Source organism: Lissotriton helveticus, chromosome 3_1, assembly GCF_964261635.1.
Source record: "Lissotriton helveticus chromosome 3_1, aLisHel1.1, whole genome shotgun sequence".
Taxonomy (NCBI): domain Eukaryota; kingdom Metazoa; phylum Chordata; class Amphibia; order Caudata; family Salamandridae; genus Lissotriton; species Lissotriton helveticus.
In genome coordinates this window covers 753,978,119-754,005,473 of record NC_136061.1, presented here as the reverse complement: position 1 = coordinate 754,005,473, position 27,355 = coordinate 753,978,119, and the positions used below count along the sequence as shown (strand labels likewise).

General features: G+C 47.2%; 1 protein-coding gene across 1 annotated transcript in view; it reads left to right on the top strand.

The window, feature by feature from the left end:
* The window catches only part of LOC144824736 (uncharacterized), a 283,602-nt gene that overhangs the window by 166,452 nt on the left and 89,795 nt on the right, over nt 1-27,355 (top strand). The window contains exon 5 of the mRNA XM_078683749.1: nt 26,068-26,281. Within this exon, the coding sequence (XP_078539875.1) occupies nt 26,068-26,281 (214 nt within the window). The remainder of the gene's footprint in view (nt 1-26,067; nt 26,282-27,355) is intronic.

The following is a 27,355-nucleotide window of genomic DNA, read 5'->3' as shown; positions in this document are numbered from 1 at the left end:
TTTACGGGTAAGTATAAACCCATCATATGTATATACAAAGGGTTTATACTTACATGCAAAATATTGAGTAACCCACAACCCCTAAACCCATACCCACCCTAAAAATACTCTTGCCATTTAAAAACCCACACTCACCCTAAACTGTAAAAGTACCCTTGCCACCCAAAAATCCATAACTAGACTAAACCCTAAAAATACCCTTACCACTGCCCCAGTAGGTAGGTATAGGTAGTTACAATTAGGACCATATTTCCAAAGACAATGCGTGTTTTTGTCCTGCCTATAACTTTGCCATTGTTTGATAAATCTTCGTGAAAGTTTTCCAACCAAGTGTGGCGGTGATTTTTATTACGACTGAACAGTTTCCGGGTGATCTGTCAAGCGGGGGATGAGAAAAAGGGGTGGGGGCTCAAAAGAAGTGCGAATCCCATGTTACTTCTCATAGAGTCTTCAAACGCGCCTAAAGCCCGAATTGCTGGACGGAATTACATCGAATTTGGCAGAAATATAGCTTTTGGTCCACAGATTGTGGCTTCTTTTGTTATTTGTTATAAATCCATTCAGTAGTTGTTGAGCAATTCAAGGAAATTCACATTTGTTTCTCTGCAATCGTGACTAATTCGTGAATAACAACGAGCTTGTGGAGAGAACTGCAGAGCTCTGATTGGCTGCCAACACTTCAACCAGGAATTGAGGGGGACTGCAAAGACCCCAGCCGCAGGGACCACCACCTCCCTGGCTCAAATGCAAGAAAGGAGGGGGGACACTTGGCCACCCTCTTGGAGCGATTAATGCCCTAGGGATTGCCCCCCTCTAGGGCCTGCTCCTGCTATGTCTGGGGGTGCCTACCCATGAGACATAGCTTTTTGCTTCTGCTTGTCAGAAGCTGGGTGCTCCCAATAAGCATAAGCAAATAGTCCAGTTCCAGCAGGTGGTAGCTGTCAAAGTGCTCCGGCCCGCTGGAAGCAGAGGTTTCATCTCTTTTCCTGCCCAAAGACATGCGGGCAGTGTGAGAAGTTGGCCTGGTATATGATGCTCACTAGTTCTAGTGATCACCTTGTACCACGCCAAGCAACCCTTATGATGATTGGTTGTAAGTCAACCTTGATAGACCAGCTATCCTAGTAGCGTGGACAAAGCAGTCTTAGGCTAAACTCTGTAAAGGCATGTGAAGCAAGCTGTTTTACCATACACAATCCCCTTGAATACCAAATGAAAGGACACCACACAGATATATATTGAAAATATATATATATATATTTATTTACTACAAATATCCCCTATACTCTTTATGAGCACAGAAGCAAATGCGTTAAAACAAAACACAGTTTAAATACACAAAAGTTGCACAATATGGATGAGCCCTAGGGGCCACCTAAACCATATACTAAAATAGTGGTATAAGGACCACCAATCTGAAAGGAAGTAGGCCTAGGGCCTGGGAATCGCTGGAGCTATTCGGGACTAACAGTGAAGAAGTCAGGAAAGGCCCGCGGGACTCGGGTGCAGCGCTTAAAGCACACGCATGCACCAATGCAATGTCAATGGTGCGTAAAAGTTACAAAGTTAGTGTTTTAGGAACCTTCCGACTGACCTAGAAGGACAAAACTTTAGAGCTAGGCACTAGAGGTGTGTACCAGTGTAGGAACACCGGCGTTGCTGAGTTACCTCACCCACAGGAAGCGGGTGCACAGGTGCCAAGTCGTGTCAGGTTTCGTCACGCAGGTCGATGGTGCCTGGAGATGAAGATGCTGCAGGCGGGTCGTCGAGGAGAGTTCCGGTGGATCCAAGGATGGATCTGAAGATGTGAAGACCTGAAAGCAGAGGAGACAATGTTCAAAGTCACTAGCCAGTGACTACCATGGAACCAGGATGGAACCAGGCGATGTCGGGTGCAAACAGGTGAAGAGGTGCAGCTTGTCTCCGCAGCCACGTGGACACGAAGAGGTCAGGGACGTCCAGGAGTCGAGCACGAGCTGTCCCACAAAGGTTCTAGCTGATGGCGGTGTCGGCAACTTGATTGAAGCAAACAGGCCTTGGCTAATGCAAGCCACGCAGGAAGTGGAACAAGCTTGTTACTCGGACCAGCAAGGTCAGAGCGGGTGCTCCTTCTCAGGAGAGCAAGGGCCAGTCTGGAGCAACCAGACCAGCGGTGTAGATTGTAGATTTTGTCGCCAAGATGGCCGCTAGCCACGTGGCAAGTGGCCGGGATGACGCGTTGAGTGGCAAAGTGCAAAAGGGCCCCACGCAGATCGTGGAGAAGCTGGGGGGCTGATCTTCAGAGCAGATGCTGCTCGGTGATGGGGCTTCTCAAACCCCAAAGCACACCATCGAGGGAGCCTCGGGTGCTGCGCAGTCAGCTTCTCGGGGGTCTTTCGAGATGGCCGGTCCCACGTCTCTCGGTGCCCCCACGGGTCTCTTCTTTGCAGGGACTGTGGATCGGGCTCTGAGATGTCTGGGAGTCTGGGTCTTGTTGGGCTCTGGGTTTGGGCTCCGGCAGGAGGCGGCGGCAAAGCAGATGTCGAGTTGCTGGTTGGTGCCTGTATTCACAGGGTGGTCACTCCTTGGCCACAAGGGAGATTCTCTTCAGTCTTCGGTGCAGCAGAATGTCGAAGTCCAGTTTTCTTCTTAGTTTCAAGTCGAGTTCAGGATGATCTGAAGTCTTGGGACACAGCTCCTACTCTTATTCTAAATTTAGGGGCCGGATTACCTGCTAGGTCCCTCCTCTGGTTGGGACCAGGAAGGGGGGTGGTTACACCCCCTTTCCTTTGTCCAGCTTCGCGCCAAGACTGGGGCTGGAGAGCCCCAGCACCGGTTTGAACTGGCCTATGCACAGGGACACCTTGTGTGCCCCAGGCATGTCTCAATCTATTGAGCCCTGTCCTACCCAATACACAAAACCCTGTCTGGGGTGGTGCCAGCACCTCCCAAGGCAGGAAACCCATTGTCCAAGCCTCCCTCGCTGGAAGGACTCCCAGCACCAGGAGGTCAGACTTTTGTCTGTGGTGGCAGCATCCATTTTGTGATGCTGGGGCTCATGTTTAACTTTACGCGGGTTTCAGGTTATGTACATGTCGTGTCCCTCTAGAAGGGTGGAATGCTACCCCCATCGCCAGAACTGGCGAGGGGGTAGTATTCCAATTCGTATGACACCTTACTCGACATGTTGTGATAAAGCCAAACCAAAGTTAGCATTTAACCGCAAGGTTCATAATGCACTTAAGAGTATATGGTATGGCAGTATCATGGAACAGCTAAAGGACGTGGTTCCGAAAGCTGCAGACAGGCTCAGCTCATGCTAGAGCACCATCTCACATATTTCCAAGCACTCTGCCTCCAGGATTGATGAGGCCTCCCATAGGAGTGGCTGATAGGAACATATGTGCCCATTTTAGGTTAGATATAGATATACTATACCTAAGTAAGGGGTGATTACACCGACTTACCCCAGCTGAGTGATCAGCCAGTTGTGTCAAATATGGAGGCCAGGCCAGTGGTGGCATAATACATGCTGCAGCCCCTGGTAGGCCTTGGAAGCACCTATGCCCTGGGTACCTGGGGTAGAGTGTTACAGGGGCCAACAAGGTGAACCAGTTCCAATTTCGTAATGCACCTAATGTGCATTGGCATTAATTTAGAGAGAGAACAGCAGGCTGTGGGTCTGATTAGCAGGCCCACAGCCACATTAAGTCATAAACCAGTGAAGCAAAAAGCTAAAATTTGGGGTGACCATAGGATAGCAGACCCTACTCTCCTACACAACCCCCCCAAACGCAGGGACATTAGACTAACCTTGACCAGTTGTGTCTTCATGTTCTAAGTGGAAGTACGTGGAGAGACCATCTGCATTACCATGGTCAGTCCCTGGGCGGTGCTCCACTGTAAAGTCCATCCCCTGTAGGGAAATGGACCACCTGAGCAGTTTGGGGTTTTCACCCTTCATCTGATTAAGCCATAAGAGGGGCTTATGGTCTGTCTGAATCTTGAAGTGAGTGCGAAACAAGTATGGTCTCAACTTCTTCAGGGCCCACACCACAGCAAAGGCCTCCCTCTCAATGGCTGACCAACGTTTCTCTCTGGGGGTCAGCCTTCTGCTAATAAAAGCAATGGGCTGGTCTTGACCATCTACATTAAGTTGTGAAAGCACAGCTCCCACTCCCAACTCAGAAGCATCTGTTTGGACAATGAACTCTCTTGAGTAGTCTGGACTCTTCAGGATAGGTGCAGAGCACATGGCCTTTTTCAGGTCATCAAATGCCTTTTGACAGTTTACTGTCCACGGAACCTTTTTGGGCATCTTCTTGGATGTTAGATCATTAAGAGGAGTCACAATGGACCCATAGTTCTTAACAAACTTCCTGTAGTACCCAGTCAGGCCCAAGAAAGCTCTGACCTGAGTCTGGGTAGTTAGAGGGGACCAGTCCTTTATGGTCTGGATCTTACTCTCCAGTGGTTGAACTTGGCCTCCACCTACAAGGTGGCCCAAGTATACAACTTTACTGTGCCCTATCTGGCACTTTGTGGCCTTGATAGTGAGGCCTGCCTTTTGCAGAGCCTCTAGCACTTCCTTCAGGTGGACCAGGTGATCCTCCCAGGTGGAGCTGAAGACAGCAATATCATCCAGATATGCTGCGCAAAGGTCATCCAACCCATTAAGGACTTGATTCACCAACCTTTGGAAGGTGGCAGGTGCATTTTTCAAACCAAAGGGCATCACCACAAATTGGTAATGCCCACCTGGGGTAGAAAATGCAGTTTTGGCTTTAGACTCCTCAGCTAACCTGATTTGCCAATAGCCAGCTGTCAAGTCAAATGTGCTCAAATACTTGGCAGAAGCCAATTTGTCTATGAGCTCATCTGCCCTTGGAATAGGGTGTGCATCTGTCCTGGTGACAGCATTGAGTCCTCTGTAATCCACGCAGAACCTCATCTCTCTCTTGCCATCTTTGGTGTGAGGTTTGGGGACCAGAACCACTGGGCTAGCCCAGGGGCTCTCTGAAGGCACAATGACACCTAATTCCAGCATCTTTTGCACCTCAGTCTTTATACAGTCCCTGACATGGTCAGGTTGCCTGTAAATTTTGTTTTTCATAGGAAGACTGTCACCAGTGTCCACCACATGGGTACACCAGTTAGTCTGACTGGGTGTCAATGAGAACATATGTCTGTATGACTGCAAAACTTGTCTACAGTCATTTTGCTGATGTTCAGTGAGGCTGCCATCTAAGGCCACACCATCAACTGAGCCATCCTCAGGGTTCTGAGTCAGCAGGTCTGGGAGAGGGTCACTCTCTTCCTCCTGCCCCTCATCTGTAGCCATGAGCAAGCCCATGTCTGCCCTGTCAACATATGCCTTCAATCTGTTAACATGGAGCACCCTGTGGGGGCTCCTGGGAGTTCCTAGGTCCACCAAGTAGGTAACCTCTCCCTTCTTTTCAATAATAGTACGGGGTCCAGACCATTTGTCTTGGAGTGCTGCTGGGGCCACTGGCTCCAACACCCATACCTTCTGTCCAGGCTGGTACTCAGTCAAGACAGCCTTTTGGTCATGCCAGGCTTTCTGTAATTCCTGCTGGCCTCAAGGTTTTTGGACGCCTTCTCCATATACTCAGCCATCCTGGAGCGGAGACTAAGTACATAGTCCACTATGTCTTGCTTGGGTTTTCTGAGAGGTAACTCCCATCCTTCCCTCACTAAACACAGGGGTCCTCTTACAGGGTGCCCAAACAACAATTCAAAGGGGCTGAAGCCAACCCCCTTTTGTGAGACCTCTCTGTAAGCAAACAGAAGGCAGGGTAGAAGGATGTCCCATCTTCGCCTGAGCTTTTCTGGTAATCCTTTGATCATACCCTTTAGGGTCTTGTTGAATCTCTCATCAAGCCCATTGCATTGTGGGTGATAAGGAGTGGTGAACTTGTAGTTGACACCACATTCCTTCCACATAGCTGTCAAGTATCCTGACATGAAGTTTGCACCTCTATCAGATACTACCTCCTTAGGAAACCCCACTCTGGAGAAAACTCCAAGTAAGGCCCTGGCCACAACAGGAGCTGTAGTGGTCCTAAGGGGAATTGCCTCTGGGTACCTAGTGGCATGGTCCACCACCACCAGTATGAATCTGTGCCCAGATGCTGTAGGGGGATCCATTGGACCTACAATATCAATCCCCACTCTCTCAAAGGGGACTCCCACCACAGGTAGTGGTATCAGGGGGGCCTTTGTTGTTCCACCTGCTTTGCCACTGGCTTTGCAGGTTACACAGGAGCGACAAAACTCCTTTGTATCTTCAGACATGTGAGGCCAGTGAAAGTGAGGGACAAGTCTGTCCCAAGTCTTATTCTTGCCTAGGTGTCCTGCTAAAGGAATATCATGGGCCAAGGTTAGAAGGAAGCCCCTAAATTGCAGAGGTATAACCAATCTCCTGGTTGTACCAGGCTTGGCGTCTCTACCCTCTGAATAAAGGAGCCCATCATCCCAATACACTTTATGGGTACCTTGAGCTTTCCCAGCAGCCTCAGCAGCAGCCTGCTGTCTGAGGGGTTCAAGAGAAGGACAGGTTAATTGAGCCTGCCCCAAGTCTGCCCTAGAAGGTCCCCCTGTCCCCAGAAACTCAACCTGATCAGGTTCAAGTTCTTCAGGGACAGTTCCTTCAGGGGTCTCAAGATCATCTTCCTGTGAAGGCTGATCCTCACCTGTAGGCAGTTGGGAAGGCACATCCTTTACCCTCCTGTTCTTCTTCTTGGAAGGTGCTTGGTCCATTGTTCCAGGATCCAAGACCTGAGGTTCAGAGAGGCACCTTTTGGCCTGTGACCTGGTCACAGCAAGGACATGTGATGATATCCCTAACATCTCTGCATGAGTCCTGTACTCAACTTCTGACCATAGAGAGCTCTCCAGGTCATTGCCCAACAAACATTCAACTGGGAGATCAGCACTAACCACAACTCTTTTTAGGCCAGTTACCCCTCCCCAGGAAAAGTTAACAATTGCCACACTATGTGTAGTAGTGACATTGCTGGCATTGGTCACCAGGTAATTATTACCTGGTATGTATTGTCCAGGGTCCACAAAGTTAGGTGTCACCATAGTGACACTGGCACATGTGTCCCTGTATGCTTGAGCCACTTTTTCATTAATCAAAGGCGTCTGCCTGTACTTGCCCAGATTACTGGGACTGACAGTAGTGGACAAATCTATTTCCACATCACAAATCAGAACAGCTTGTGTAGGGGTTCTGACTAGGCCAGACTCCCCCTCAGTTACCAAGGTGATACCAACTACCCCCTTAGTTTGTGGACCAACACTGCTGACTGTACTATTGGGTGCAGGTGCCTTAGGGGCTGCAGTGTTGGGGGTTCCACCCTTTTTACACTCACTGGTCCAGTGAGAGGTGTTTTTACAAGTACTACACCAGGGTTTTCTTTGACCTTCTTTCTTCTTCTTCTTGGAAGTTTGGGACCCACCCTCAGTATTAGTTTGGGGCCCTGTTGAAGACTTCTGGTCTTTAGCTTTCTGCTCCCCACCCTTCTGGTCTGTTTTCTTTTGGTCACCACCCTGTTTCTGGTTCTGGTTCTTTTGCTTAACTCTGGTTCTAACTCATTTGTCTGCCCTCTTTCCCAATTCTTGGGGAGAGGTCAGATCTGAGTCAACCAAATGTTGATGCAACTGCTGGTTCTGACACTTATTTAAAATCTGTTCTCTCATCAGTAAATTGTACAATCCTTCATAGTCTGTAACCTTACTTCCCAGCAACCAGCCCTTCAGAGCCTTAGTGGCACATTCAACAAATTCAGACCAGTCCTGAGTCTGTGTCTTCTGGGTTTCTCTGAACATTAACCTGTACTGTTCAGTGGTTAAGCCTAACCCATCTATCTGAGCACTCTTCAGGACCAGGTAGTTTCTAGAATCCCCATCACTAACTGTGAGGAGTCTGTCTCGGCCTCTACCTTCAAAGGAGAGCCACAAGATTGCTGCCCACTGCTCCTGAGGGATCTGCTGTACTCTGCAGGCTCTCTCAAGTGCAGTCGTCCATTTGTGGATATCATCTCCAGCCTTGTAGGGGGGCACAATCTTACTCAGGTTTCTATTGTCATAGGACCTGTCTTTATCCTTAGGGATAGTGCTGCAACTAGTGGATCCTAATCCACTCTCTCTAGGCTGTCTTGCTCTAGCAAGTTTCTCTTTGGCCAGGGCAACTTCTAGTTCTTGCTTCTGGATCCTAAGCTCTGCCTCTCTCATTTTGGCCTCATGTTCCCTTCTATGAGGGCTAGTCAACCCCCGTCTGGAGTGACCATGAGAACCTCTAGAAGCTTGGGAAGTATTGGATTCACCTGAGTGATTCCTCCTCCTCCTTTGCTCCTGGTTAAGTCCACTTGGGGGTCTGAGTGGGTTGGACCCTGACTCAGTCCCAAATTGGCTTAAGTTAGCCTGGCTAAGTCTTCTGACTGGCACCTGACTAAGTCTCTCATCATCAGAATCACTTTCTTCCTCCTCCTCTTCCTCTTCCTCATCCTCAGGCTGAGTATCTCCAGTGTTCTGGTCTTCCTCATCTATCTGGACAACAGGGACAGGGGTGTCAGTATTATCATCTTCAATGGGAGAGCCTCCCTCAACATTCCCTGTGGGGTCTGCTTTAGAGGTCTTTAGAGCTTCAGACTTGTCTAAAAGCTCTCTGAGGTGTGCTGTAGTAGGGGTTGGACCCATCTTGAGACCTCTTAAGGTGCACAGCTGCCTCATTTCTTTAAAATTAAGCATAGCAAATTTGGATGGTGCCTTTGGAGGGTCACTCTAAACAGGGATAGGTCCAGTGGACCCCTTCGCTCCAGACATTGCTCTAGTGTGGGTGAATATGATGCAATCTACCTACACTGGTGTTTACCTACTAAACCTATCTAGTAGTTGTAGTCAGGGTGTGCTACTCCCTATCCTCTACAACAACTAAGTTCAGTAGAACTTAAGTATACTAGTCTTGTTTTATATGTACCTAACAGGTACCTGTATGATCTTTCAAATGATACTCTCAAAGATTGTAATGGTAAAACATCAGCAAGCTCAAATCCCAACCGCTGCTCACCAATGTGAGAAGTTGGCCTGGTATATGATGCTCACTAGTTCTAGTGATCACCTTGTACCATCCCAAGCAACCCTTATGATGATTGGTTGTAAGTCAACCTTGATAGACCAGCTATCCTAGTAGTGTGGACAAAGCAGTCTTAGGCTAAACTCTGTAAAGGCATGTGAAGTAAGCTGTTTTACCATACACAATCCCCTTGAATACCAAATGAAAGGACACCACACAGATATATATTGAAAATATATATATATATTTATTTACTACAAATATCCCCTATACTCTTTAGGAGCACAGAAGCAAATACGTTAAAACAAAACACAGTTTAAATACACAAAAGTTGCACAATATGGATGAGCCCTAGGGGCCACCTAAACCATATACTAAAATAGTGGTATAAGGACCACCAATCTGAAAGGAAGTAGGCCTAGGGCCTGGGGAATCGCTGGAGCTGTTCGGGGCAAACAGTGAAGAAGTCGGGAAAGGCCCGCGGGACTCGGGTGCAGCGCTTAAAGCACACGCATGCACCAATGCAATGACAATGGTGCGTAAAAGTTACAAAGTTAGTGTTTTAGGAACCTTCCGACTGACCTAGAAGGACAAAACTTTAGAGCTAGGCACTAGAGGTGTGTACCAGTGTAGGAACACCGGCGTTGCTGAGTTACCTCACCCACAGGAAGCGGGTGCACAGGTGCCAAGTCGTGTTGGGGTTCGTCACTCAGGTCGATGGTGCCTGGAGATGAAGATGCTGCAGACGGGTCGTCGAGGAGAGTTCCGGTGGATCCAAGGATGGATCTGAAGATGTGAAGACCTGAAAGCAGAGGGGACAATGTTCAAAGTCACTAGCCAGTGACTACCGTGGAACCAGGATGGAACCAGGCGATGTCAGGTGAAAACAGGTGAAGAGGTGCAACTTGTCTCCGCAGCCACGTGGACACGAAGAGGTCAGGGACGTCGAGGAGTCGATCACGAGCTGTCCCACGAAGGTTCTAGCTGATGGCTGTGTCGACAACTTGATTGAAGCAAACAGGCCTTGGCTAATGCAAGCCACGCAGGAAGTGGAAAAAGGTTGTTACTCGGACCAGCACCGTCAGAGCGGGTGCTCCTTCTCAGGGGAGCAAGGGCGAGTCTGGAGCAACCAGACCAGCAGTGTAGATTGTAGATTTCGTTGCCAAGATGGCCGCTAGCCACGTGGCAAGTGGCAGGGATGGCGCGTCGAGTGGCAAAGTGCAAAAGGGCCCCACGCAGATCGTGGAGATACTGGGGGGCTGATCTTTGGTGCAGATGCTGCTCGGGGGTGGGGCTTCTCAAACCCCCAAAGCACAGCATCGAGGGTGCCTCGGGTGCTGCGCAGTCAGCTTCTCGGGGGTCTTTCAAGATGGCCGGTCCCACTTCTCTCGGTACCTCCACGGGTCTCTTCTTTGCAGGGACTGTGGATCGGACTCTGAGATGTCTGGGAGTCTGGGTCTCGTCGGGCTCTGGGCTCGGGCTTCGGCAGGAGGCGGCGGCAAAGCAGACATCGAGTTGCTGGTTGGTGCCTGTATTCACAGGGTGGTCACTCCTTGGCCACAAGGGAGATTCTCTTCAGTCTTCTGTGCAGCAGAATGTCGAAGTCCAGTTTTCTTCTTAGTTTCAAGTCGAGTTCAGGATGATCTGAAGTCTTGGGACACAGCTCCTACTCTTATTCTAAATCAGGGGCCGGATTACCTGCTAGGTCCCTCCTCTGGGTGGGACCAGGAAGGGGGGTGGTTACACCCCATTTCCTTTGTCCAGCTTCGTGCCAAGACTGGGGCTGGAGAGCCCCAGCACCGGTTTGAACTGGCCTATGCACAGGGACACCTTGTGTGCCCCAGGCATGTCTCAATCTATTCAGCCCTGTCCTACCCAATACACAAAACCCTGTCTGGGGTGGTGCTAGCACCTCCCAAGGCAGGAAACCCATTGTCCAAGCCTCCCTCGCTGGAAGGACTCCCAGCAGCAGGAGGTCAGACTTGTGTCTGTGGTGGCAGCATCCATTTTGTGATGCTGAGGCTCATTTTTAACTTTACCCGGGTTTCAGGTTATGTACATGTCGTGTCCCTCTAGAACTGGCGAGGGGGTAGTATTCCAATTCGTATGACACCTTACTCGACATGTTGTGATAAAGCCAAACCAAAGTTAGCATTTAACCGCGAGGTTCATAACGCACTTAAGAGTATATGGTATGGCAGTATCATGGAACAGCTAAAGGACGTGGTTCCGAATGCTGCAGACAGGCTCAGCTCATGCTAGAGCACCATCTCACATATTTCCAAGCACTCTGCCTCCAGGATTGATGAGGCCTCCCATAGGAGTGGCTGATAGGAACATATGTGCCCATTTTAAGTTAGATATAGATATACTATACCTAAGTAAGGGGTGATTACACCGACTTACCCCAGCTGAGTGATCAGCCAGTTGTGTCAAATATGGAGGCCAGGCCAGTGGTGGCATAATACATGCTGCAGCCCCTGGTAGGCCTTGGAAGCACCTATGCCCTGGGTACCTGGGGTACACTGTTACAGGGGCCAACAAGGTGAACCAGTTCCAATTTTGTAATGCACCTAATGTGCATTGGCATTAATTTAGAGAGAGAACAGCAGGCTGTGGGTCTGATTAGCAGGCCCACAGCCACATTAAGTCATAAACCAGTGAAGCAAAAAGCAAAAATTTGGGGTGACCATAGGATAGCAGACCCTACTCTCCTACAGGCAGGGAAAGATATGAAACTATTGCTCCTTCAGGGAGGGAACTGCGTTTCTAGCAGCTTCTTGCATGCAGCAGCAATGCATGCTCCGGCAGGTGAAATGGGGAGCAAGCTGGGACTGTGGGGGCCTTGAGGCTCCCCGTGGTCCTAAAACACACTAGGTGCCCTGTGTAGGCACCAGGGCACCCAGGGAGCGATGGCGAGGGCATGGGGTCCCTGGGGCCAAAATCGCCCCGGGAGAGGGGCTGCTTGGTCCCCACTCGCCCATTCAAACGTGGCCTGGCCCTGGGGATGGGGTCCCCAGGGCAAAAATTGGCCTACGGAGGGGGGCGCTCAGCCCCTCACCCCCATTCAGTTAAGGCCTGGCATCAGGGATGGGATCCCTGGGTCCAAATTCGGCCCGGGAGGGGGACTGCCTGCCACCCCATTCAAATGTGACTCAGCCCCAGGGTGGGGGGGGCTGCGTGACCCGTCTCCCCTATTCAAATTATTTCAGCCCTTTCCCCCCAACAAAGGGCAGAAAAGTTAGCAAAAAAGGGAGCAGAAAAACAAGCAGAAAAGGCAAAACAGAGGGCAGAAAAAGGAGCAGGAAAGGCATAACAGAGGGCAGGAAAATGAGCAGGAAAGACAAAATAGAGCAGAAGAGGGCAAATCAGAGGGCAGGAAAATGACCTGGACAGGCAGAACAGAGGGCATAAAAACAAGCAGAAAAGGCAAAAACAGAGCAGAAGAGAGCAAAATAGAAAGCACTATGACACTCACACACCCACTCAGAGACCCATTCACCCACTCACAGACCCAATGAGACATTCATACACCCACTCACAAACTTACTCAGAGATTCATGCAACCATTCACAAACCCACTCAGACATTTACGCACCCATTCACAGACCCACTCAGACTCATGCACCCACTTACAGACCCACTCAGAGACTCATGCACCCACTCACAGACCTACTCAGGCTCAGGCATCCACTTACAGACCCACTCAGAAACATATACACTCACTCATAGACCCACTCAGAGTCATGGACCCACTCAGAGACTCACACACCCACTCAGACTCATGCACCTACTCGTACACCCACTCAGAGACTCACACACTCACTCACTCACAGACCCACTTGGAGACTCAGGCACTCACTGACAGACCCACTCAGAGATTCATGCACTCACTCAGAGGTGCATGTACTGACTCACAGGCCCACTCAGAGACTCACACACCCACTCACAGACCTGCTCAGACACGTACACACCCACACACAGACCCACTCACAGACCCCCTCAAAGACCCACTCAGACACTCTCGCACCCACTCAGAGACCTACTCTGACACTCATGCACTCACTCGCATACTCAATGTCAAAGATTAGTGGCTACAGTTAGGAAATAAAATTGGACAACCCTTAGAAATTCACTTAAAAAAACAAAGTTTACAGGGGCGTTACAGTTAGGAAATAGAAATTCACTGAAAAAAAACAAAGGTTACGTGGATGCTATAGTTAGGCTCAGATTTCACTCGTACAAAACCAGTGGGTGCGTCAGTAGCTGTATGGTAGAGTGATTGGTTGTGTGGGTGCTTCAGTGGGTGTGTAAGTGACTGTATAGGTGAGTGAGTGTGTGTCTGAACGGTTGTATGAGTGAGTGACTGGCTGTGTAAGTGGCTGTATGGGTGAGTGAGTGACTGTTCGGGTGTTGGTTAAATGAGTTGTAAGGGTGGCTGTATTGTTAAGTAAGTGCCTGTGTGAATGGATATATGGGTGAGTGAGCAGATGTGTGAGTGCTTGTATGAATGGGTATGTAAGTAGTTGTGTGAGTGTGTAAGTGTGTGAGTGCTTGTATGGCTGTGTTAAGAGGCTGTATGGGTGAATGAGTGGGTGTGTGAGTGACTAAGTGGCTCTATGGGTGATTGAGTGGGTGTGTGAGTGACTGTCTATGTGAATACGTAGCTGTATGGGTGAATGTGCGGCTGTGTGATTAGCTGTATAGATAAGTGGCTGGTTGAGTGAGTGAGTGTTTGTGTGAGTGGCTGTATGAGTGAGTGGGTGTGTGAGTGGCTCTGTGGATGAGTCAGTGATTGTGTGAATACTTGTAAGGGTCTGGGAATGGGTATGTGAGTGGTTGTGTGTGAGTGAGTGTTTGAGAGGTTGTATAGAGGTGTGAGTATGCGAGTGCTTCTGTGCTTGATATTACCAGCCATGTCATTTGAGATGTCATCAATAAATCACTGACCAGGTCATGAGTGATGTAAAATGTGAGGCCATAAGCAGTGCATTGTGGTTTTTTCAGTGAATGTCTGAGGTTTTTGCATTCTATTTGCTAACTATAACTTCCCTGTAACATTTGCTTTTTTCAATATATATATATATATATATATATATATATATATATATATATATATATATATATATATATATATATATATATATATATATATATATATATACATATATATATTCACTGAAAAAACCATAGGTTATAGATCATATATAGTTAGGAATTAGCATTTACAAAACCTTGAAAATTCACTGAAAAAACCATAGGTTATAGACCATATATAGTTAGGAATTAGCATTTAAAAAACCTTATTTTACTCACACAAAACCATTGAAATTCCATATATAGTTAGTTGCACTAACTATATATCGCGCACCCGCAATCCACTGCTGATGATGTCACATATTACATCATTCATGACATGGTCAGTGACATCACTGATGACATCACTGATGACATCTCAAATGACATCACTGATGACATCACTGATGACATCTGAAATGACATCACTGATAACATCTCAAATGACATCACTGATGACATCTCAAATGACATCACTGATGACATCACTGATGACATCTCATTTGACATCAATGACCACATCACTGATGATATCATTCATGTGACAATACAATGCATCTCCTCACACTTTAATATAACCTCTGTTACACCCAGTGTTAAATACAGAGTATAATTTTTGAAACCATTGACACACCAATACTAGTTACTACATACGCACTCAGTGATTCCTATGTTTACACACACATTCACTCATTTACCCATACAATCATTCATACATACAATCACTCATCTTTACAACACTATCATATGCACTCATACACCTATACAGACTCTCACACTCTGTCACTCATCCATGGAGTTACTCACACACCTAGTCAGTCCTGTAAATAATCAATCACACTTCCATTTTCTAATCTATACAGGTAAACATAGAGCACCTTACATTTTGAAACATATACTAACACATACTTACTCTCTTATACAATCATTGATACAAGTACACATTGATCTGCACAGAGTCACACACCTCCCAGCCAGCCACACACACACTCAGTCTCCCATACAAATACTTGGGCAATCAATCAATAACCCATATAGTTACTCATATAGCTACTGACCAACACATGCAGCAGTTTACAGAACAACTGACATAATGATGCACAAATTAAGACAGTTTAGTCACTAACCCATGCACTCAGTGAGACACATTTAATCACTCACTCATACAGTCAGTCACGCACCTACTAAATCCTTCATCCAGACACTTCTACATCTACTCATTCTTCAATATGTAAAACATATTTAAACTTTACAGAAACACACAGTCACTGGATGATGTCATCAGTGATGTCATTTGAGATGTCATCAGTGATGTCATCAGTGATGTCACTGACCATGTCATGAATGATGTAATATGTGACATCATCAGCAGTGGATTGCGGGTGCGCGATATATAGTTAGTGCAACTAACTATATATGGAATTTCAATGGTTTTGTGTGAGTAAAATAAGGTTTTTTAAATGCTAATTCCTAACTATATATGGTCTATAACCTATGGTTTTTTCAGTGAATTTTCAAGGTTTTGTAAATGCTAATTCCTAACTATATATGATCTATAACCTATGGTTTTTTCAGTGAATTTCAATGGTTTTTTAATAGCAAATATCATAAGCTGTCGAATGTCAAGTACGTGGTAAGTGAAAACATTTTCGTGTTTATGCACACTGATCTGCTTTGAATGGTGCCCCCCCCTCATTTCTATTAGGAGTACTCTCTCTTTGCACATAGTGAAGGGTAGTTAACGCAGGCCTTTGCCCCCGTTGTAATACGTCGTGCCTGCTTCTCTCTCCATTTGATTGATTATTATCCAAGTATTTACTGTTTTAGAATTGGTTCTCTTTGGTTCATTCTCTATTTACAAACAAACACAGAGTCGCAATACTCTGTTTAGTCTTTGCAGATAACGAAAAATCGTGTAAAAAAAAAAAAGAAAAGGAATCGAGCAAAATCAGTAGGCCACTAACGGGATCTCTTTTTGACCTCGCTAAAATAGAAACATTAGGAACAACCCCTCATGACAAATACAAAACTAGTGAGATGACCTGAACTCCACACAATGATGGCTGCAAAACAGCTCGGCTCCGCCACCCACCCCGCCCAAAATAACGATAAAGAGCGGCTGCCATGATTGGTTGCGGAATGGCCACGACGGAGCTACGAAATGGTACTGCTCTCATGCTAACCCCAGCTTCAGTCTGAAACATCCAGAAACACTGTAGACTACCAATTCGATCAGTTCCGGTAGCGCCCCAATGTAACCCGGTAGAGAAGAACTAGCCCTCCCCTCTTTGACTGATGGTTCTTGTTGCCTGTCCCTTCTGTTGTCATTTAACAGAACTGATTAGCCTGCTGAAAGGGGTTGTGTTCCGGCCGCTGGTTGGTGGAGACATTTTGACTATATTCTGGACCTGCGTTGTCGCGTAATGCGTCATATGACGCGCCGCGTTAGCGCATCCGGAAGTCATCCGGGGCGCGCAGCGCGTAACGTAAGCATAACAAGTCATGTGACTTGTTAATAAAACTTTTCATTGGTTCATTTTACTTTTCTTATTCTAATGATGAAAGGCTTGGTCATATGACCTAAAAATTACGCTTTTTATTACTTCCGAACATTATTTTTTCTTAAATATATGTTATAATGTTCCAGGCTAATGTACTTTCCCGGAAAATTTACAACTGTCCTGCAAGTAAAATATATTCTTTTTTCGAAAAAAAGAGCGTTTCTTCGTCCCATGACGGAGCCGTTGAGCAAAAGAGGGTCGACCTGCTGTCTTAGTCGCCGATACGCCTGAATATGAGATTCTTATCGATCACTTTATGTTGCAGGAATAGAAAACACAACAGCCCTTGACCATTTATCTTTACTGCGTTCCTTCGTATTATACCTTTTACCCTTCATGTAATTGGTCTGCTTTATTTCACTTGCCTTTTAATGATTCTAAAACAGTGACTATTATTAAAAACTTTACCAATGTATATACTACTACCATGTTTTCTTTTAAAAACCTTTATTGTGAAAATTTCATTATACAAATACGAGCCTATAACCACGTGGGCCGGCCACGGAGCAAACTGTAATCGTATATGATGAGTAGACATTTACACTGTAGAGGAACGTAACGGGCGGGCCATTAGGTTGCAAGAACTAAGGTGTCTAACAGTTACGGAATCGGTGGACGTACATTTTATAATTAAAATACGACAGGGCCAGTTACAATAAAATTATCTAGATATACATTTGCGGGCAAGTACCATGGGTGACGTTAATTCGAACTTTCAATAGTACAGTAATCAATAACACATCAGAACTTAATATCAATAGGGATGTCGAAATATTCAATCAATTCTCGTCCCCGCCCGCCATGTGCTTCAAAACTGCATACGTATCTCGTGATTTCAAGGTTCTGCAACCAGTACACAACAAGGAGTTACGAGTCCCATTTATTCCGGCGCCATTTTGGGCGAGGACGGGCAGGTCCAGGATATAGTCAAAATGTCTCTACCAACCATCGACTATGATGATGTTCATATGCTGTATTTATTAGAGTAACACTCATCTGTCCACATGAAATTAATTTGCCACAATCTAAACATGTCATTTTAATCTTTCCAAAGTTCTTCTAAATATTTGGGACCGTTTCCCTTGCCTCTGATGCTGTCAGTGCCACTTCTTTGATGAATGTACTAGCAGGTCAGGGGTTCTCCTCCAAATCTCTCTTTTATGCAGCACTATAATTAATTGGTGCCACCTCTCCATATGACGATGCATGGTATAGTTACCATAACTATATTTTTTTTCGGTTCCTCTGGAGAGTTCATCGTGGCAGATGAAGCGTGTAACGTACCGGGCATTTACCTTTTTTTGCATGTACAGGAAAGGAAAAAAAAATCGAGCGTCCGAGTTCTAAGGTGTCCCAGGGCCATTTTAGTGGACCAGGCCCAAATCCAAAGAACAGGCCGCCATTTTGAGAGTCCTGTTGCAGCCGCCTGTCGCTGTAGCATCAAGAGCAGCCGAAACTCAGCTGAATGGCAACTGAAACGGTAAAGGGGCGCCCCACTACAGCAGACGAGCCTCCACCTAGGAAGGCCCGTTCACGCCGCCTCCCCCCCCCCTTCAGGCACCCCACGCCGTTATTCGGAGCAGTATTGTAGGATGGCCACACCAGTGCGGCAACTTGCTAGACATCACCTCGGTGGTAACCGAATCTCAACGCCTTGTGGTGTCTTCTATTCAGAAAACATTGTTATGCTGCCTTCGACCTATTCGCCGCAAGTGCGCACACAACTCAACTGCATAGCTTGCTAGACACCACCTCGATGCCATCCGGATCTTGGAATCTCAGCGCCTTTTGGTGTCTTCTCTTCAGAAAATATTGTTGCGCTGCCTTTGGCCCCATTCGCACATCGGTCCGCTAATGACGCCATCTCACAGGCTAATGGGGCGCCCCACGCCGACTTTCAGCATTGTAGGATGACCACACCAGTACAGCAACTTGCTAGACATCACCTCGGTGCCATCCGGATCTCGGCGCCCCACTGCAGATGAAGTGCCTCTCAACTATGAAACCACCACGGTGACATCCGGATCTTGGCGCGTTGTGCTGCCTTCGGCCTATTCGCACATCGGTCCGCTACTGACGCCATCTCACAGGCTAATGGGGCGCCCCACGCCGAGTTTCAGCATTGTAGGATGACCACACCAGTACAGCAACTTGCTAGACATCACCTCGGTGCCATCCGGATCTCGGCGCCCCACTGCAGATGAAGTGCCTCTCAACTATGAAACCACCACGGTGACATCCGGATCTTGGCGCGTTGTGCTGCCTTCGGCCTATTCGCACATCGGTCCGCTACTGACGCCATCTCACAGGCTAATGGGGCGCCCCACGCCGAGTTTCAGCATTGTAGGATGACCACACCAGTACAGCAACTTGCTAGACATCACCTCGGTGCCATCCGGATCTCGGCGCCCCACTGCAGATGAAGTGCCTCTCAACTATGAAACCACCACGGTGACATCCGGATCTTGGCGCGTTGTGCTGCCTTCGGCCTATTTGCACATCGGTCCGCTACTGACGCCATCTCACAGACTAATGGGGCGCCCCACGCCGAGTTTCAGCATTGTAGGATGACCACACCAGTACAGCAACTTGCTAGACATCACCTCGGTGCCATCCGGATCTTGGCATCTCAACGCCTAGTGGTATCTTCCATACAGAAAATATTGTTGCGCTGCCTTTGGCCCCATTCGCACATCGGTCCGCAACTTAGACATCACCTCGGTGCCATCCGGATCTTGGCATCTCAGCGCCTTGTGGTGTCAGTCAGAAAATATTGTTGCGCTGCCTTTGGCCCCATTGGCACATCGGTCCGCTACTGACGCCATCTCACAGGCTAATGGGGCGCCCCACGCCGACTTTCAGCATTGTAGGATGACCACACCAGTACAGCAACTTGCTAGACATCACCTCGGTGCCATCCGGATCTCGGCGCCCCACTGCAGATGAAGTGCCTCTCAACTATGAAACCACCACGGTGACATCCGGATCTTGGCGCGTTGTGCTGCCTTCGGCCTATTCGCACATCGGTCCGCTACTGACGCCATCTCACAGACTAATGGGGCGCCCCACGCCGAGTTTCAGCATTGTAGGATGACCACACCAGTACAGCAACTTGCTAGACATCACCTCGGTGCCATCCGGATCTTGGCATCTCAACGCCTAGTGGTATCTTCCATACAGAAAATATTGTTGCGCTTCCTTTGGCCCCATTCGCACATCGGTCCGCAACTTAGACATCACCTCGGTGCCATCCGGATCTTGGCATCTCAGCGCCTTGTGGTATCAGTCAGAAAATATTGTTGCGCTGCCTTTGGCCCCATTCGCACATCGGTCCGCTACTGACGCCATCTCACAGGCTAATGGGGCGCCCCACGCCGAGTTTCAGCATTGTAGGATGACCACACCAGTACAGCAACTTGCTAGACATCACCTCGGTGCCATCCGGATCTCGGCGCCCCACTGCAGATGAAGTGCCTCTCAACTATGAAACCACCACGGTGACATCCGGATCTTGGCGCGTTGTGCTGCCTTCGGCCTATTCGCACATCGGTCCGCTACTGACGCCATCTCACAGGCTAATGGGGCGCCCCACGCCGAGTTTCAGCATTGTAGGATGACCACACCAGTACAGCAACTTGCTAGACATCACCTCGGTGCCATCCGGATCTCGGCGCCCCACTGCAGATGAAGTGCCTCTCAACTATGAAACCACCACGGTGACATCCGGATCTTGGCGCGTTGTGCTGCCTTCGGCCTATTCGCACATCGGTCCGCTACTGACGCCATCTCACAGACTAATGGGGCGCCCCACGCCGAGTTTCAGCATTGTAGGATGACCACACCAGTACAGCAACTTGCTAGACATCACCTCGGTGCCATCCGGATCTTGGCATCTCAACGCCTAGTGGTATCTTCCATACAGAAAATATTGTTGCGCTGCCTTTGGCCCCATTCGCACATCGGTCCGCAACTTAGACATCACCTCGGTGCCATCCGGATCTTGGCATCTCAGCGCCTTGTGGTGTCAGTCAGAAAATATTGTTGCGCTGCCTTTGGCCCTATTCGCACATCGGTCCGCTACTGCCGCCATCTCACAGGCCAACGGGGCGCCCCACGCCGACTTTCAACATTGTAGGATGACCACACCAGTACAGCAACTTGCTAGACATCAGCTCGGTGCCATCCGGATCTTGGCATCTCAACGCCTAGTGGTATCTTCCATACAGAAAATATTGTTGCGCTGCCTTTGGCCCCATTCGCACATCGGTCCGCAACTTAGACATCACCTCGGTGCCATCCGGATCTTGGCATCTCAGCGCCTTGTGGTGTCAGTCAGAAAATATTGTTGCGCTGCCTTTGGCCCAATTCGCACATCGGTCCGCTACTGCCGCCATCTCACAGGCCAACGGGGCACCCCACGCCGACTTTCAACATTGTAGGATGGCCACACCAGTGCGGCAACTTACTAGACACCACCTCGGTACCATCCGGATCTTGGCGCGTTGTGCTGCCTTCGGCCTATTCGCACATCGGTACGCTACTGACGCAAACTCACAGGCCAACGGGGCGCCCCACGCCGACTTTCAGCATTGTAGGATGGCCACACCAGTGCTGCAACTTGCTGGACACCACCTCGGTGCCATCCGGATCTTGGCGCGTTGTATTGCCTTCGGCCTATTCGCACATCGGTCCGCTACTGACGCCGCCTCCCGTGCCAACGTATTTTCTCCGCATTTTATACCCTATGCCGCATAACAGGTCATGTGACTTGTTTATAAAACTTTTCATTGGTTCATTTTACTTTTGGTTTCCCAATGATGGAAGGCTTGATCATATGACCTAAAAACAACACTTTTCATTGGATGAAAACTTTTTTTTTTCCCAAACGATGAAAGCCCCACCTTGTTTCTGGATGTTTCAGACTGAAGCTGGCGTCAGCATGAGAGCACCACCATCTCGTAGCTCCGTCGTGGTCATTTCGCGAGCAATCATGGCAACCGCTCCCCACCAGAAGCCTACAGGAGTCGGGGGCCCCCAAAACTTTTGATGAATCCTCAAGGCGGAGGGGACGCTTTCGAGAATGGGGTCCAAGACCTAGCAGACAAGCGTCCGATTTCCAAGGTGTCCCAGGGCCATTTCAGTGGACCAGGCCCAAAAAGGAAAGAGCCTGCCGCCATTTTGAGAGTCCTGTGACAGCCGCCTATCGCTGCACCGCAAGAGTGGGCGCAACTCAGCTGAATGGCGGATTTTGACACAGTGGACCAAAAACGGACGGAATGGCAACTGAAACGGTAAAGGGGCGCCCCACTACAACAGATGACACTCCACCTGGAGAGGCCCGTTCACGCCGCCTCCCCCGGGGCGCCCCACGCCGTTATTCGGAGCAGCATTGTAGGATACCAAAACCAGTGCGGCAACTTACTGGACATCACCTTGGTGCCATCGTTCTGCTGCCTTGGAACTATTCGCACAACAGTTTGCTACTGATGACCCACCCCCCGCGACGCCCCACGCCGGAAATCTGGACGTTGTGCTGCGTTGGGACTATTCGCACAGCCGACCGCTACTTCGTTGTTTTTCCCTAAAAATGTTTATATGTTATTACTATTTTTGTTTTCTTGTATATATTTATAAGTTATTAAAGTTTTATAATCTTACTACTTTGTCGGAGTGCTATATATTTTTAATGTGACACATAATTGTAAAAACTTTGATGTACAAAGAGTCATCCCTGGAATCTTCCGCTTCAGGCTCGGTCCCCTCCCCAATCACAATACAGGATGGTTTTCAGATAATAGGAACGCGTCTGCTGTGACGGATCTCATCGAGTGTGGGCCTTGATCTACTATAACTCCTTTGAAGAGGGGTGATTCTTTACAGCTGGGGCCATAAACTACATCTGCAGGGCTAGCTGATACCCTAGGACCAGCCTGGACAATCGGACACAGAGGAAAAGGAGAGTCAGAGGGTGCGGTAGTGAATAGGGCGAAAGGGAGGTGTCGGGCGGGCACAGGGTGTGATTCTCAGGGAAGAGCAGCGCAGATGGGGGGAGGTTTATTACCCATGCATAAGACAGAGAGCGGGGGTGACCACTGCCTGGGGGAGATGCTTGCGAGGGTGGGGAGCCATGCTAAGGATCGACAGCGTGCACAGAGTGGGTCTGGTCAAGGCATCTAAAATGGCTGCCGTGCACGACAAAAGTGTGGCATTTGAAAAAAGACAAGATGGCGCAGACAATGTTTTTCAACACTTCCTGATTTCCTTCGAATCGAACGTTAACAGACGTTGGGGCATATTACCAAAGTTAAGCGATATTTATCCCTAACGATGCTTAGCAACGATTTTTTTACCGCTAAGCATCGTCAGAAATTATCGCAGATAAACCTTGCTATTATCAAGGTTTATCGCAAATACGATAATAAACGACCGCAATGCATTAATATCGCTGAAAACTCCGCGATATTCATGCATTACCGAGCTAATGCTCTTAGCCATGTTATCCACCTCCCATTGGATAACATGGCTAAGAACTGCTCAGGGCAGGTGCTAGCTTTTGGAGATATTCGCGCTTATCTCGAATATTTCCAAAAGTTGATAATAGGAGATAGCGATGTTAGCGACTGTTTCCAGTCGCTAACATCTTGGCATGCCCACTTTGCATGTCATTAGTGATAAATATCACTCACATGCAAAGTGGGGCCCAAGATGGTCGCTATCTCCTACTAGCCGTCGCTAACTGGTGTTAGCAACAGCTAGGTAATACAGATATAATTTTATCTCCGCGAAGCGGAGCGCTGTTACAGATATATATCTTGTTTTTGAACGTTAATTTCTCAAAATCCACTGAAGCACATATATTGAGACCTAGCAAAGGCACATCGAGCTACCAGTCCCTACAATTTTGCCAAGTTTCGTGCAAATCCATTCAGCCGTTCGATTATTATTATTATTTATTTTTTTCCCCGCGGGGCCCTTTTAAAACCTCCACATCAAACCTAAGAGGTCAAGGAGGATCTACTATGCCCCCTTATGGTCATTTGCCCCTTCGCTTTGGCCTCCTCTTGTCTCTCGATCCTACCGAGAGACAAGATGGCGGCCGCTACGGACTGTTTGCAATGTTTACAGACGCCGGAGAACCAATCAGCTTCGCAAACCTCCGTTACGCGAAGCGGAGCGCTGTTACAGATATATATCTTTTTTTGAACGTTAATTTCTCAAAATCCACTGGAGCACATATATTGAGACCTAGCAAAGGCACATCGGGCTACCAGTCCCTAATATTTTACCAAGTTTCGTGCAAATCCATTCAGCCGTTCGATTATTATTATTATTATTTTTTTTGCCCCGCGGGACCCTTTTAAAACCTCCACATCAAACCTAGGGGGTCAGCGAGGATCTACTATGCCCCCTTATGGTCATTTGCCCCTTCGCTTTGGCCTCCTCTTGTCTCTCGATCCTACCGAGAGACAAGATGGCGGCCGCTACGGACTGTTTGGAATGTTCACAGACGCCGGAGAGCCAATCAGCTTCGCTACGCGAAGTTCCGTTACGCGTAAAGTCCGCGAACCGGAGCGCTGCCCGGTCCGCTGTTACAGATATATATCTTTTTTTGAACGTTAATTTCTCAAAATCCACTGGAGCACATATATTGAGACCTAGCAAAGGCACATCGGGCTACCAGTCCCTACAATTTTGCCAAGTTTCGTGCAAATCCATTCAGCCGTTCGGGCTAAAAGTGAGGCCAACGGCCCTATGGAAAACTCAATGTTAAAAACCCGTTTTGGGACCCCCCTTTTTTCTCGGCCCCCCCCTTGACGAACCCCCCCCAAATTTTCAAGGGCTGCTCAAAAACAAAATGTGCCATTTTCCTGAAAATTTCAGCCAATTCCGTCCACAAACGCCAAAGTTATTAGACATAGAATTTTCAAAAATCCCATAGAGAAAAAATCCTAACTATATATACCTACTGGCGACCGCCAGTAGGTAATACATATATATATATATATATATATATATATATATACACACACACAAAAAAGAAGCAGAGAACCAGAGAACTCTGGGTAGAACTCAAGTTTAGGTGGAAAGCAGCTCCAGTATAGAGCACTCTCAACACCAGAAGCACTCTACATTTGCCCACCTCAAAGGTCTGCTTTTCTATCAAAGTCTTTAATTATAGGATTAGCACAGTGCCATCCTCATTGAGATAGAAAGGAACACAGTCTTTTGCCATTTCTACAGAAAAGTCTTTAAGCATAGGATTAGCACAGTGCTATCCATGCCAAGCTGTAAAATGACCGAAGCCTTTTACCACTCCAGGCACAGTACTTCAGCTTTGGATTGGTAAAATACAATCCAAGCCAACCTCAAATTAATAAAAGCAACCCTTGACAAGTGTTTCGCTCTCAATAGAGCTCTTCAGAGTGGTACAACTTTGTCCGGACACAAGGGAGCACCCATTATAAGTCAAACCAATTCCCTTTCAGGCATAGATTTACGCATAAATTATGCAAAACAGAAGCAGAGAACTCTGGGTAGTTCTCAAGTTTAGGTGGGAAGCAACTCTAATATCGAGCTCTCTCAACACCAGCGACACTCTAAATTTGCTCACCTCAAATGTCTGCTTTTCTATCAAAGTCTTTAATCATAGGATTACTACAGTGCCATCCACACCGAGATAGAAAGGGACAGAGACTTTTGCCATTTCTACAGCAAAGTCTTTAAGCATAGGATTAGCACAGTGTTATCCATGCCGAGCTGTAAAATGACCAAAGCCTTTTACTACTCCAGGCACAGTACTACAGCTTTTAATTGGTAAAATACCACCCAAGCCAACCTGAAATTAATGAAAGCAACCCCTGACACGTGTTTTGCTCTCATTAGAGCTCTTCAGAGAGGTATCTCTTTGTCCAGACACAAGTGAGCACCCAGTATAAGTAAAAATATTACCCTTTCTGGCATAGAGTGACATATAAATTATGCAAAAAAGAAGCAGAGCGCACTGGCCAGTTCTCAAGTTTAGGTGTAAAGCAACTCCAGATTAGAGCACTCAACACCTGAAATACTCTAAATTTGCTCACCTAAAATGTCTGATTTTCCATCAAAGTCTATAAGCATAGGATTAGCATAGTGCCAGCCATGCCAAGGTGTGTGTGTGTAGTCATATACATTCACTTGTGTTTTTTTTCTTTTAAAATAAAAAAGCTTTGCCAGTTTCCACTTGGTAAGTGCATTAAAGTCCTCTTCCATACCACATACCTATGTAGAGTTCTAGCTTACGACCTGAAAATATATTTGGTTCCTGAATGTGAAGTTAATGAACAAAACACAGACACATTTTTTTCTCACCAGGGAAAAGACTCAGAGGCGTAGAGCTGCAGCAGCGGAGGAAGCTTTAGAGAGAGCCATCCAGCTACAGTACAGCGCCGAAAGGGAAAAACGCTTAACCGAGCATAACAGAGACGAGAAGATGAAAGAGTGTGAGATATGGTTAAGAAAGCATGATGCACTGGCGAAAATATTGAGATCCCAAGAAGAGGAAAAGTCCAAAAGACAAGATAAAGCGGTATATAGATCAGCTGCCATTTTTTAATAAACCAGATTGAATCATTTGTATAATGCAATATTCAAATTGACATGCATACGTTTTTTTTTACTTTACACTATATTTTAATGTATTCTTCTTTGTAATACGAATTTCCAAAACCTAGATGCAAAAAATATGTCCAGGCACATGGTTTAACTTTTCCTTTTTTAATATGAACGGGCACCCTAATAGAATAATAAGATGACATGAATTTTAGAGTATTGCTGTGCAAATGAAAATGCAACTGTACACCAGATTTTATTGTTTCAGGTTTTTGGCAAATGGAACAATACTGTTTCATTTTATCATTTAAAGTTTGTCACTATATAGATGGGAAAAGGACCAGGGTGGGACTGAACTATAGGGCAGTTAGGCATTCCCCCAAAGCGGCTCTGTCTGGTCAGTGTGTGGGGCGGTATTATGGCTGTTAATGGGATGTTTTATGATCTGCTGGGTCAATTTTTACTGTTGATTTCTGTGATCTTACCACATAGATTGCCTGCAGCAAGCTCAACCCCATGCAGTTTCCCATACCTTCCAAAACACCTATACAGCATTTCTGTACTAGTTCAAAATGTTCCCGATTTACAAATGCAGGACACTTTTTTAGTAATCTGATTAGCTAATGTGGGCCACTTTTACGTTGGTGCCTGGGCCTATTTTCTGTCCTAGTCCACCCCTACAAAGGACATATGTTATGAGACAAAGTTGAGTTAAAATAAGAGTGAAATCATAACTATGATACGTATATATATAAAACACCTTTCTTTTTTGCCGTCCCTTTAAGAAAGTATACACATGGATGAAATAATGTGCTCTGTAATGCACGTTTGTCTTGCTAAAGACATGTAGTAGTTCGGAACACAAGGGCTGTGGCCATGCCCTAATAAAGCGTTTTTACATGCATAGCTAAAGAATTGCCACATTTACTTTGTATGGCAAAAGACTAGTTTAAAAAGTGGCTCACTGTTCTCTGCCTGGCACCTGGTTCAAGAGTTAGAGAGCTTAAAGAAAATAAAGGCACATATGGAGAAATATGTTCTCACTCTGAAC